Here is a 13,876-nt window from a genome sequence, read left to right as displayed (position 1 = left end):
ACATGAGATTACTAGATTTTCCCTGTCCCTCACCATGCAGTGCCATGTACTCCCAATCCTTGCATGAATGGGAGGTACTTGCCGTGCTCAGGGCTCCATGTTCAGCTGCACTTGCTTGTCTGGCTACAGTGGAAGTACCTGTGAAATTTTTGGTAGGTCCACTTTGCATATAGTATGAAGTAGTGTAATATGCACGGCCTTCACCCACAGTGACTTTTTAGATTTTCTTATATTTTCCCTCTTCAAATTTTACTACACCATTAGATAAAACAGTCAGTATTCATTTCATAACGCCGCTCCAACAGATTCTGCTTTACCTAAGTGATAACTAATTTAGTTTATCTAAACACTTAAACAGGTACATCTGTTTGAAAAAGATATAAGTAGATATTTTACCAGCACTTTTCCAAACTGTTTCAACGCAGCTGAACTGTGTCGCACTACTTTAGTGCAAACCAGTGTGTATGTGCACACAGTTGGTCATGTATAAAAGTCGATCTGTTTTTGTGATTGTGATTTCATTTGGCCATGAAAGAAAGGGTAAGAAAAACTGTGAACGCCATGTTACTGTCTCACAGCCAATCAAAATACAGAATCTGTGGATGATTTTAATTTTATAATATGTAATACTAAGTAGGACAAGTTTATTCACACAATCATTTCTGGTATTTGTCATTCCGTATTTTCCACCTTTAATGATTAAATACGGCATAGGACTCTATTGAAATAAAAAGCACTTACATAACAGCCTTACATGTAATAGCCTGACTTGACAGTAGCTCGCAAATTGAAGAGAATTCACCAATGGCCAATGATTGATCGATAGTTCTCTTAATAAATCTGCTGTAGATTGATCTGATTTGAAGCCATCACTGCGTTAATTATAAACACCTTCTTCAACTTGATGCAGGCATGTGCTTGCCAAATTAAGACACCCTGCTGGTCGAGTAGGCGTGTAACAACCATGTACCTCCGGCATTGTGTCACAGTAGTAATGGCCTCTAATTCTGGTTGTTGAACTACACTATACTATAACATCATATTCAGTCCTCCCTATTAAATTTATTGGACTACTGCTGGTTCACCTTTGTTGCAGGTTCCATGAGTTGCCTTGAAAAAAATAAGATTCGTCATCCACTTTTGATTTCAACACTGAACTTTGGTCCCTGGCAGATCCCTGTTATTCCAGTCCTTGCATGAAAGAAGGTACTTGCCGTGCTCAGGGTTCAATGTTCAGCTGCAATTGCTTGTGTGACTACAGTGGAAGTACCTGTGAAATTTTCAATAAGTTCACTTTTTATATATGTATCATTACGTGCACGTAATGTCTTATGCCACTTTAGAAATTTCATGAACGTTATGAAGTAAGAACTTTTGCTTAAAATGTCATAATAGCTTTATGCACTCATTACTACTTTTTACTTTATAACAATGTGTAGGTGTACCGGGTTGTGCCTGTCTCCTCCTAGCTGTGAATTGATTTATCCCCCATTAATTTAAGAACGATTGACTGCTCACGGTCAGCTTCGTTGAGTAATCAACCTTCAGTTTAAAAAGAAAATCAGTTGACCTAAATTCTAACAATTAACTCGTATTTATCATCAGATCCATATTCTTCTAGTCCTTGTCAGCATGGAGGTGCATGCAGTGTGCAGGGCTCCACATTCAGCTGTAACTGCCAATATCCCTACTCTGGAAATACATATGAACTTTTCAGTATGTTCACTCAATATTTTATCATGCATGATTTTTAGCCACTGGGGAATTTTTCAGAACTTGTAGTTTTGTGATCATTTGTAGTTGAAGTGAAAGTTTCTTCTGAAAATCCTGTGATAGCCTTTCATGTTCAATAAACTCATCACTCAGGGATGTGTCTTCATACAATAGCCATAAAGTGACCATGATGTACAAGGTCGTTCTCTTTGTGGAAGGGCCTGTGCATCAAAAAGAAAATCTGTAAGTTTGAATTCTTACAATTCACCGTTGTCTATCATCAGATCAGTGTTCTACCAGTCCTTGTCTGAATGGAGGTACCTGGCATTTTGATGGTTCAACATTCAACTGCACCTGCCCACATTTTTACTCTGGAAATACTTGTCACATTTTCAGTACGCTCACTTTGTAAATGGTAACAAATGCCAGGTATTGCAGGCATGTTGTACAATTTTTCTGTGAACTTTATGAAGTCAGATTTTCTGATTAAGATGATTAAAAACTGATTGTGGGGGATGTAAATATCTTCTTACAGTGGCTGTGAAGCCCATGAACTGACTCTTTATTTCCCGAGTAAAACATTGAACGATGTTTTACTTGAGGGATCTGCAAGTTCACTGAAAAGAAAATCGATATGTTTTCATTTTTACACTTACATGTAGTTCATGTTCATCAACAGTTCCGTGTTCTTCCGGTCCTTGTCAACATGGAGGGTCATGCAGTGCACAGGGTTCCACATTCAGCTGTACCTGCCCATCTGACTACGCTGGAAATACATGTGAAGCTTTTGGTATGTTAATTTTCTGTATATGTAAATACATGTTTCACAATGTGCAATGTTGAACATGGTCATCTCATTCAACTTGTAGTGTTCAGTTTAGATTTTAAGTGTCCACAATTACCTTTTGGTTTAATGTTCTTTTAACTTGTTTACACGTATGTTCTTAATAGTCTTGTTCATTAATCACTTTTTTCTATATTTTAATCCCAAAATAGTCCCATTATGAAATAAATATTGATTGAAGTGGCAAGGGCTGCAACAACATTTAACGTATAGATTTTTAAAAAGGCAGTGTGGACTTATGCCGGTTACATGTGATTAAATTTCCTGCCAGAACCATCTTCGATCAAAAACAGTAGATGCAAATGTATTCAATCCAGAATGTATCAGAATGAATTAAATGAAATAGTAGTCATTCAGTGTGTTTTGCTTTAGTTTTTCAGATTGGTTGTTCCTCCGGGGTGACCGTGGTTGGGACTCCAGGCATCACAACCTCAGTTGAAATACCACAGCCGTTTGTTTCTTCAGGTTTCAATAATGTACACTTTACCTACACGGGTCCACAAGGCATCATTGCAACACAAACTAACTATCAAGTACCTGTTCCTTTAACTGGTTCAACTACAGTAAATATTCATGTTACGGCGAGGGGACCTTCCAACATCATACAACGATCTTGTCAGATTCCTGTCACAGTAACTGGTAATAAAGTCTACTGCTTTGTACTGATTCTTCTTGTGACACTGTTATTAGAAATTCCTAAGACTAAAAACTTACAAAGAAAGATTCTGCTTCGTGGCTTTCACATAAAATGGACATATACATGTAACATTCAAGTAAAAAACAATGTTGTTAACCCATTTTGGGATGTTGTAAATCATATTTCAAATTGCATACAGATATAAATAGCTGTAATCTGATCTTCTGAAATAATGTTCTCCTATTAAATAATCTTCCAGAGGAGGTAAAAATATTGTAATTTAATTCTGTGATTTGATCTCTCTTGCAGGTTTGCCATATCTAAGTCAGACACCATCCGTAACATTTGAATCAGGATCAGCGAGAGTCATCTGGCAGGCATGGAACACAAGCTCAGGGGACAGAGGAGCGGGACCAGTTATTGCATACAAAGTATATTACTCTCTGACATCTCCAATATCCTGGATTGCTGCTGGTACCATTTCGGTGACAGACCCATCTCAGAGCACGTACAGCTTCACAGTCCAACCATTGGAACCAAGCACTGAGTACATGTTTAGCGTGGCTGCAGTGGGAGAAGGAACAGGAGAAGGGTCAAGGAGTCCGCCAGTTTCTGGACTGACAATACCACTTCCTTCGACATCCACTGATAGCAGTTTACCAATAGAATCCACTATGACTGAAGGTAAATTCATATTTGTAAACATCTTGTCATGTCAATCTAAACATTATATAAAAATACTACGTGAGTTGATACTGCTTTGCGTATCTGTTGAGAGATAGTGTTCGTCTTGGAGAGAGGGTGCCGGCTAGACATTTTCAAGACGTCACAAACGAAGATTGTATTATTAAATTGCTGAAGCAGCCTTCAATTATATAGAGAAAATACGTGAACGTCAGTAGTATCAGCTTGAAAATCACGGTCTCATAAATAGGAGGGAAAAACTATTGTTAGTTGGTTTTCACGTCTGTGTTTGTCATCTTTTCATTGTATAGTTCCACCTGTTTTGCATTCAACTCCAGCTAGTTCTCCAAACAAGCCTGCAATTGCGGCAGCCATTGTGGTCCTTGTCATGGCTACTGTGGCTTTTGAATTAATAATTTTTTATCGTTATCATCATCAACAAAACAGAAAAAGAGAATCCAGAGCACAATCGGCTGCAGAGCAAGAACTGGTAATATATACAGCTACTCGATACAATGGGACGATTCCATGAACATTTGCAGTAAAACGCAGTTTTATAAATACTTTCATATTAAATACGTCCTCTTCAGAAATGAAAAAATAAACGAAATCATCACAGTTTGAATAATTGGAATACCGAGGTCTTTGGTTGGAGGGCAGCTCTTTTTCTTTTTTCTTGAAGATCGTTTTATTTTCAGTTGCAAAAGAACCCCCAAGGACACGTGGCTGTACCATTTCTAAAGTGGAGGTGCTTCCAATCCGTGAAAAGGCATGCAGTGTCTTCCTGTGTTGAGTTAAATTATTTTCCCCTGCCCCAACTGGATTTATCACTGCATGGCCACAGTGATTTCACACTGCAACTGGTACAGTTTGTAAGAAATCTTGATATCCCAATATTCTTGGAAGTCTTTCTCTGAACTGAACATCAGATATGATAAATAAACAATGCACATTGGACATCTCAAAGGTGCATTGTAGATGATGCCACTTTAAAAATTCATGATCAGTCTCCTGATGCATTTATTCTCAATTAGCTTCGAAAAAATGAAGTCAAATTTGACTTACTGTATGGGTTTGTAGAGAAGAGTTTATTTTTTTAAGCAACTAGATCCGAAGTGTCTTTTCCGTGGTGTTTGCACCTATTTGTTTCATTGTGTTTGCTTTATACGTAGCACACTTACCAAACTAAGATTGCTTCAGACCCTGAAACAATTTCGTCCGCCTATGAGAAGGTCAATCACGTCCGGCCATTATCATCCTCCGAAGTTGTTGGCCTTGGCCCATCATCATCATCAACCTATGAAGACGTAGGCCTACCATTTTGGGCGCATCAGTGGGGCATTCCGTGGCAGAATGTTATCGTGGGCAAGAAGGTTCTTGGCAGCGGAAACTTTGGTGAAGTGCTGGATGGTGTGATAATGATAGAAGGAGAGTTTTCTAAAGCGGCAATAAAGAAACTCAGAGGTGATATTTTTTGGGGGGGGATTTTTGGTATATATCTTTTCGTGATCTCTATGCTCAGTCAACAAACATCGTAGGCCTACAGTGGTAAAGTTATTGAAGAAAAGAATGCGTACCCATTAATAGATTTGTATTATCAATTACATTAATGACATCGCAATTTGAATGACCTGTCATCGATGCTTTCCACACAGCAAGTGCATTACCATGTGATTGGCAACTATTCATGGAGGAATTTCGAACTTTGACGCAACTTGGAAGTCATCCCAATATTGTAAATCTGCTTGGTGCCTGTCAACACGAAGGTACACGCAATCAGTTTTGATACTTTAGGATCTATATTCTATCTACTTACACGTGTTTGGTTTGTCGTTGCTTTAATATATTCATACACCTCTCCCGCCATGTCAACGAACATACTTCCCTGACTTCAGCAGTATTTAGATATTTCGCGCAGTAGAAACTGATTGAACTGGAAATTAAGGAAAATGATCACAGGTCTAATGTAATGTGTGTCACTAAAACAAGTATTTTTAACTTGTCAGATAATTTTTACGTGATCTTGGAGTACCTACCGAATGGTGATCTGCGCTCCTACCTGAGAAATGCCCGAACCCAGGGAGACGGTGGTCAGACTTCTCTGCCATCCGAGAAGCTGATGCAGTTTGCGTTGGATGTTGCTAAAGGAATGCAACATCTGGCTGCACTGGGGGTATTAAGAACCGAATATCTATGGTTCAGTATTTGTTAAATAACATAACATTACATTAAAATGACTTCGAGTAGAAAAACTGCAAATGCATTCTTTATCACCATGAAGAAATGTTGCATTCGAGCAGTAAATGACATGCAAAACTGGGTAGCAAATGAAACCATTGACTTTGCGCACGGAAAACAACAAAGCAGAAACTGTGGAATTAAATGCAAGTTGTATTTACAGGTGATTTATCGAGATTTGGCGGCAAGAAATATCCTCCTTAGCGACGATCTAGTTGCTAAGGTTTCAGATTTTGGTTTATCCCGAGGAGAAGATATCTATGTTCAGACATCCAAGGTATGATCCCAGTTGATGAATTGTTGCTATGTATACATGTACATGTATATGAGTCTCACACCCAAACCAGGATTTCTTATAGCTGTGTTCAGCGTGATTGCTCAAGGACCAATTCCCTTTTTATGAAACATCCGAACATTTTCGTACACCAAGCCAGACACCATAAATCCCGATTCAGAAGGGGCAAGCGCGATGGGCAACTGATTTGGACTGAAAACTTTGGTGCATGGCTAATTTAGTTTTGGTTTAACACTTTAGGTTTATTTCATCATATCACTGAATTTTCCAGACTCGAGTTCCCACTCGCTGGCTTTCTCTGGAATCGTTGCTGAAGCAGGTGTATACGTCAAAAAGTGACGTGTAAGTGCATGTATTATGTAAGGTAATAGACATGAAATAAAATTGTGCCCACTTTGTAAAATACTTGTTCACAACGAATAAATGTATTTGTCATAAGCTTGTAACACTTATTGAATTTTTCCCTCTGTCATCAGGTGGTCCTTTGGAATTCTTCTCTGGGAAATAGCTACTCTGGGTATGAAGTTGCAAAAACTCTGATGTTGAGTTTTTAACGAGGGCGTTTGTTTTAATTTCCACATTTGTTTGACGAGATAGTCCTTTTCTTTGCTTTAAAATCCAAATTACTGGATATGTTTTAAGACAACAATGTTTAGGAATCACGTTAAAGTATTTAAGTTAATCATGTTGTCAGGTGCCACTCCGTACAAAGACATCACATCAAAGGATCTACCTTCAATATTGGAGAATGGATACCGTATGCCAAAACCAAGCAATTGTGATGATGAAATGTAAGGCTTGCTTATTATTTATATCAAGACAACAAATTCCCCTAGCCTGTTGTAAAGGGCACTTTGACAAATACATTTAGACGTGATTTAACCTAATCCTCAAGACGTTTTAAGTGTAACCTGCACTTAGCCACACATCATCGTACCCGCCGTTCCGGAATAATTCGTTGTAGTCTCTGCATGAAATACATCGGAAAATAATTGTGTGTGACGACAAAATCAAGAATAAATGAGAGCAGACTGCTCCAAACTGAGCCACCGGGGGTCACGCTTGTGAAGAATTTTTTAACCTTCCTATAATGAGGTATACAAATCAACAACACTATCAGCATTAGAACAGATAAATACTATTGTGCGATACTTTCCTTTATCACAGCTACGGTCTGATGATGCAGTGTTGGCAGGAGGACCCGAAGGAGAGACCAGCATTCAAGACATTGGTTTCGATTCTCAAATCAACGGCCGAGAACCAGATTGAGAAAGTGAGTGTTTTAAGTGTCTTCCGAAGGAAAAATGGTATTTTTTGGTGGCTCCTAAAATAGGAAGGCTGTACATGTGGCCTTCCATTGTGTCCGGCTTATCTCAGATAAGGGTAATTCCAAATTTAGCTAGCGTTTTTGCAGCAGCTCTTTTCACAACTAGCATATCATGGAATACCCAATAGGCCTACGCTCTTAGTGCGTAGGTGACAGTTGTGTTATCTTAGTTACCACAGGTTACTACAGTTTTTTTTAAGTCAGTCCCATTTTGTACCATTTTCCTGATTGCAGACCTACATGCGACTGCTACCAAAATCAGAGGACTACATGCACTTGATGATTCGCCCAGAACTGGATGATAATTGAGTTAATTCCTAAAGTCAAATGATGCATAGTTAACGACCAATCTTATTACTTCATGGACAGGGATGTAAGAAGACACGTTTCCTCGACATTTGGATTTTCCCTCCTAGTTTTAAAGTATTAGAACTGTTCATTGTAAGTATGCTATATTCGTTTGTTTGTGACATCAGAATGCGTTTAAACCAGGCACTGTTTATCGTCTTCTAACATGACCGATCAAATCACGGTTCAAATAAAAACAGGCTTGTAATAGAGTTAAATTGTTCTTTATTAAATACATGTTGATTAGAGACCAAATAAATTTCGCTTTACGGAAAATAAGGGTTAGGACAGGATAACCAATAAAATGTAGTCCTGCGTCCCCAATTGACCGTCAATTGGGAATTCTGTCTGAATTCAATATTGAAACAGTGTTTCGCGGGGTAAGTTTTGTAAGAGTTTTTTACACTGACATTATGAACGTAAACTTTTTCCTCAGTTCATAAGTCAATGTACATTTAATGACTATCTATTTTCTAGTGAAAGAGGATACAGACAGGTCTGTTCACATTGACGCCTTTGTTCATGTAACATCCAAAAACTCTACACGTCTTAATGACAAGCAGCAAAACGAATTCTGCTTAACGAATAGCCAAAAATGATGTAATACGTTTGCGTCAACGGCACATTGTCACGCTTGTCGTAACCCTCGTTGCTGTAAAAACTCAGACAAAAATGGTTTAAGGAGAGTTAAAATTCAGCCACTCAGTTTTTTTCATTTAATTTCTGCCGTTGTATTTCTTTCTTTGATGTAATTCCTCTTTGTTTCAGTAGTGAAAACTGTAATGTACTACTATACCGTTGCACATGAATGTATTTGTGTCATTTAATTTACTACACATGTTCAAACTTAAGGCCATATATGGTGCGTGCATGTCAACGATGCGTACATGGGTTACGGTATTTATACTTTTTATTTTATATCCAAAAACTTGATAAACGTTTAGAGGATGTCGCATAATTTTATTTTTCTTTGACTGTTTGATCTATTCAGTGAAGCCGAATTTAATTATTTCACGTGTCACATACACTCAATTGTATATATTTGCATTTTTCTCGTGGTACGATAAAGGTGTATGTCATTTAAATTATCATTCAGAAAATGCAGGTTTTTAATTATTTTAAATTCAGGTGTATTTTTATCGCCATCGTATTGTAAGTATACTAACTTTTGCTTCGCTGAAATTAGCACCTGAATAGAACAACATATGTCGAAAATGTCATAATGTTTTGATTCGAGTTTTAATGTTGAAGCATTGGTATTTCCATATCTTCCTTATTATGAGTATGAAGTGTTTTGTTGGGGTTATACGCACATGTATTAACATAACGAATTTGATGAAGCACACTTATTTACTTAAATGAGTCACTAGCAATGCAAAGAGTGATTTATGGTTGCGTCCGTCGTTTTTTCAACAATGTCTGTCACTTGATAAGCCTAGCAGTAGTTTATTTGAATTACTAAAGATATTGTTTAACAATACAAATATGGAACTGACATTTTGAAAACGTTCACACTGAGGACTTCATTAAGATGAAATAGGCTCTGCTCAGAACGTATAGGAACAATCTGAAATAATTTTCATGCATTAAAAAAAAGATATAACAGAACAAAACAAAACTGCTCGAGTAACAGCCCTTTTCTTTTGAAACTCTGAGACAGAATTAATATAATTGTGTAAGAGGGCGCTATAATTTCAGCAGCCTTTCTTTTCATGTTTTCAGCTGTTTGCTGTTTCTTTTCAGCAATGAAAGATTTGCATCATAATTTCCTGCTATTGTTTGTCCAACTTACACAGATTTGTAACCTTGATACGTCAACAATGCTTGTATCGGTTATGTTTCTTATTTAATTACAAGCCAACACTTGACAGTTTGACGGACTGTTACATACTTTTATTCCTATTTGAACTGTTGCTATACAGGGTCATAGAATGAAAACCTAGTCAAGTGTTACAAACGGTAAAACCTAGAAAATGCAAAACTGAGTTTCCTGTGGTATACTAAGGCAATGTCAAAGATGCACAACGGCCAACTTGTCATTTTAAAAAGGCTTTTACATTTTTTTAGAAAGGTAAGTGGGTACTCACTCTTAGCTTGCTGAAAGTTGCGTTTGAATGAAAGAGACATTCTCACAATTTTGCTTGTTCCAACACCTCGAGTTATTTATTTACTGGCTACTTGAATTTAAAAGTTAAAACAAGAACATTTTTAAAAGTTCTTTAAGAAACTATGACATTATGCAACAAGGAGGGATGGGTGGCTTTTTTGGGGGGTGTAATGTAATCAAAATGCACGGAACGAACCAACGTTTCCCTGCATGTTAAGAAATATCGAAGTGGTTCGTTTTTCACAATACTGCAGGTGAGAGTAGTGTGTATCGATCATCGATGCACACATGCAGATTGACAATCTGAGATTCCGGCACATGTTGGTCCGTGTGAGTATCGGTTAAGCGTTGCTTTTGGTTCCTTTTTACGGATCTAATCCCAAAAGCATTGTTCACTTCGTGAATCTAAACACCGGCCATGATGAAATTTCTACAGGTAAATTGCAAAAAAAATTGTATGGCGCACTGAGCTTCAATAAAGCGTTTCTAAAGTGAGCCTTAATGGTTGATGCCATTGTTAAAGGTCTGGGTCTGGTCTGGTCCTCGTTTTTGGCTCTACGCCCACTGCATTTGTGGCTATTGGCATAGTCTAGTGGGTAATTCACAAAATGTGTTATGAATATGCAAGAAGTAGTGGTGTTTTTGGGTGGTGTGGCGAAAAGGCAAAAGATACAGTTGTTAAAGGGATATCTGTGGGATTAGGTTGTTTTCAAGTTCGTGGGGGTTTATGACAAGAGACCGCCCGCCTGTTTGTGCAGTCAGGTTCAATCACTTTTGGGCATGACTAGCAAGCGCGAGCCAAAGTTTAGACCGGTCAGGCACCTGCCTGCAGTCTATCCCTGCAAAGGGTGCATTTCACCAGATCGCTGTATTTCTACGCGCGAACTCATTAATATTTTGTGACCCTGTGGGGTTTTATAATAAGACATGCTATAATCAGGCGGCATCATAGAAATATTTCTATAAATCCCGAATTCGGGGTGGGGGGCTGGTAGTTCCCAGGTCGGAGTATTTATTTTCTTTTACAAAGAGCCCAAATTGCGGGCCTATATTTTGGATTGAGGCGGGCGGTTACATTCACAGTTGAGATAGTTTTACTATTTTCAGGTATATTCGGGGAAAGGTTAATAAAAGAAATTTCATGGCAGACCCCCATAAAATTGAAATGAAAAGTGATCTTCTGGCCATAATCTTGAATTTCCAGTGAAAAAACGGAGGCAAACCTCTTCCCGAGAGTCAACAGGCGGCGCTATTTCGGTCTGATTTTGCTCTGTTTTCTATGGGCGCGTATTTGGTGTAGTATATCATGTGCAAGCATAGCTCGGCGGTCCGGTCACGCATCAGTAAACACGCATCCAACTTTACATTTGAACTTAGTGGGCTTGCCCTAATGAAATCGTTCTTGTCAAGTCATTTGCTCACTGGAATGTTGAAAACGAAAGATGACCATGATAGAGGAGACTATAAAGTTGGTTTCTCCGTACTACGTGGTCTCCTTTATTAGGCTTTAAAGCGTTGGAATATCTCTTTATCTCTAAAAAATAATCGAAAACAAGTTGCGGAAGTTAAATGGTTTGTCCCAGCGCTGGTGACGTGTGTGTGTGGCAAGTAGCTTCCGGGTTTTGTGGACGTCTCACCATGGAGGATTTTGTTCGCTGTTTTCTGATTATCCTGTCTTTAATTTTGAATGTCACAGGCAAGCAAAACCAGACTTAAGACTAAATTTGAGTTCCATTTACGGACATCACAAATCTTTCCTTGCCAAGGTTTAATAGCACGCAGAAAGTAATAACGTGTCCTAGTCAAAGTCAAATTTGGAATGGAAAGTATTGAAGCATTTATTAAAAACACTTTTAATTTTCTGGCTAGTCACATAGGTTTGTGCAGAGGATGTAAAGTGATGTCTGTGTTTAGAACTCATTGGAACCAATTTTCGTGTGGCTTTTACAGATCCAAGCCTGGTCCAAAACTTGTAAATAACACCAAATGATGCTTATAATTATGTAGGAAACAAAATGAAATGACTGATGTCAGTATAATAAAAGTTCTACTTTTAGTAGGCGATCGTACTCAAAATATCGTCTTAGAAGTCACAATTTTGCACAGGTTTGGTGGCAGTGGGTGGAAAAGATTTACTTTTGCAAAACACATGTATATACTTGTCTGGAACAGAGTGAGGACTTTTGTTTGATTCTCCAAACAGGTGATACGGTCCATCTGACAATGGTCACACCCACACCTTATGGGGCGGGGTCTTCAGCAAGCATCAGCTGCTTCCGTAGCAGTCCTGATGAAGATGTGACATTAAGCTTTGGTAGACCATTCCAGATAGGCCTCCCAGGATCTACAGTACAAACCTCAACCACCCTCCCAGATGGTAGTACACAATCAGTGAATGGACAAGCAGTCAAGTTGAATCAGACCTCCAGTAATGATGCCACTGGGTTGTTTTATTGTGAAGGTTCAAACAGAGGCTTGACAACCAGAGTGTACAGCATCGTCCACAGTATTCACAGTAAGTACATGTACATCCACGAATGCTTCTATAGTTTGAAGCCCTGCACACGTACATTAAAATAACAGTTAATACAAGATCCTTCTTGAAACAAGGGGGGAAAATGTAGGTCCTACATTCCTATATCCATTGTTTTCCATTCCTGATTAATGTGTAAGGTCGCTGTTCCTAATAAGAATTCTTCCCCCCATTCAGTTTCAAAGGAAATCAATGTCCTTGTTTTCACTTTTGTCTATTCTTGGGAGACATAAACATATGCAGTTTTTGCAATGAAATCTTCAATCACTTTTCAATTTTCCTGAGGGAGATTTGAACCAACTGATGGGCAGGTGACAAGAACAACAATGACTGGAGATGATGTGACTCTGTCAGTCGTCGAAGTCATCTCTGATAGCTCTCCTATTTGGCGGCGTACAAGAAATGGAACTATTAATGACAGTCTAGCTAATCGAAATCAGCTTGATTTCGTCGTTTCTTCTGCTGACGTAGTCCATGGGGACTTGTATATTGTCATTGGAAATGCTGTTACTCTTATGGACAATCATTTCAGCATGATCAGACTCATAGTCAGAGGTACATAAAGTATACATGATTTCATGTGTGTACCTTCGACCATTACTTTTACATTCAGAATTGAAGTGCAATGGGGAGAGCACAGCAGAGCAAGGGGAATTTGCTAAATGTATTTTGTTTTGTGTTTAAGAAGGAAAAGATATGAAGGTAGTTGAAATTAGATGCGTTGAGCTTTTATCGCAGCCTGTGTTATGTCAGAGAGCATTAAATTTTACTTTCAGTTGACGTATTTCTTGGCATGCAATACAGTATCATTAAATTACACAACTACAAAGCACTAATGATTTTAACTTGAATTTGACACACACAAAGTGATATGTTGTGTTTTGTTTCGGTAACTTCAAAAGTTCAAATGAACGTGGATACAAAATTTTTAACAGAAATAAAGATCCATTCTTTAGCAACTGAAAAACCTGTACACAGGTTTCAACGGCCAGGAATTTTCAAAACTTTCAAATTTATTTCATTTGTTACTTATTTTCTTTCATTATTTTCAGTTTTCATTTATTTTTTTTCATTATTTTCAAGCAATTTGGCTGTTTATAATTTAAAAGCAACTTAAATTATATGAATACTGAATAATGTGGTGTATTTT

At 38.0% G+C, this 13,876-nt stretch overlaps 3 protein-coding genes across 9 annotated transcripts in view; all 3 read left to right on the top strand.

Moving 5' to 3' along the window:
- LOC110990781 (uncharacterized) overlaps positions 1-13,876 on the top strand; it is a 40,917-nt gene that overhangs the window by 6,522 nt on the left and 20,519 nt on the right. The window lies entirely within an intron of this gene.
- On the top strand, positions 144-9,445 carry LOC147797084 (uncharacterized). Of its 4 annotated transcripts, none has more exons than XR_015427328.1 (15): positions 144-1,206; positions 1,606-1,716; positions 2,393-2,503; positions 2,930-3,196; positions 3,504-3,878; positions 4,190-4,368; positions 5,051-5,342; positions 5,534-5,644; positions 5,885-6,051; positions 6,280-6,393; positions 6,683-6,753; positions 6,888-6,928; positions 7,106-7,202; positions 7,579-7,794; positions 7,973-9,445. XR_015427328.1 is itself a non-coding variant. In XM_087143983.1 (15 exons), exons 1-15 carry the CDS (start codon positions 1,197-1,199, stop codon positions 8,045-8,047), a joined length of 2,127 nt encoding a protein of 708 aa, XP_087000109.1. In that variant the 5' UTR covers positions 144-1,196; the 3' UTR covers positions 8,048-9,445. The 4 variants fall into 4 exon arrangements, 2 of the variants coding, with proteins under 2 accessions (XP_087000109.1, XP_087000110.1); XM_087143983.1 differs by having other exon boundaries at positions 7,579-7,684; XR_015427329.1 differs by lacking the exon at positions 6,888-6,928 and having other exon boundaries at positions 7,579-7,684; positions 7,973-7,995.
- On the top strand, positions 10,974-13,289 carry LOC147797083 (uncharacterized). The gene is made up of 3 exons (XM_087144298.1): positions 10,974-11,006; positions 12,366-12,708; positions 13,012-13,289. The coding sequence occupies exons 1-3, from the start codon at positions 10,974-10,976 to the stop codon at positions 13,287-13,289; spliced, it is 654 nt and encodes a 217-aa protein (XP_087000424.1).

This window comes from Acanthaster planci, linkage group LG12 (genome assembly GCF_054643075.1).
Source record: "Acanthaster planci isolate LZ-2023a linkage group LG12, COTS_SCS, whole genome shotgun sequence".
Taxonomy (NCBI): Eukaryota; Metazoa; Echinodermata; class Asteroidea; order Valvatida; family Acanthasteridae; genus Acanthaster; species Acanthaster planci.
Note: the sequence above shows the minus strand (reverse complement) of the source record. Positions and strands in the feature narration are given on the sequence as shown.

Excerpts from the sequence above, each read along its gene's own strand:
- LOC147797084 (XM_087143983.1), top strand. Across the intron at positions 4,369-5,050 it reads CGGCTGCAGAGCAAGAACTG|CACACTTACCAAACTAAGAT; the intron begins GTAATATATACA and ends CTTTATACGTAG. Across the intron at positions 5,645-5,884 it reads TGGTGCCTGTCAACACGAAG|ATAATTTTTACGTGATCTTG; the intron begins GTACACGCAATC and ends TTAACTTGTCAG.
- LOC147797083 (XM_087144298.1), top strand. The coding sequence starts at position 10,974 with ATGACTAGCAAGCGCGAGCCAAAGTTTAGACCG. Across the intron at positions 11,007-12,365 it reads GCGAGCCAAAGTTTAGACCG|AGTGAGGACTTTTGTTTGAT; the intron begins GTCAGGCACCTG and ends TGTCTGGAACAG. Across the intron at positions 12,709-13,011 it reads CATCGTCCACAGTATTCACA|GGAGATTTGAACCAACTGAT; the intron begins GTAAGTACATGT and ends AATTTTCCTGAG.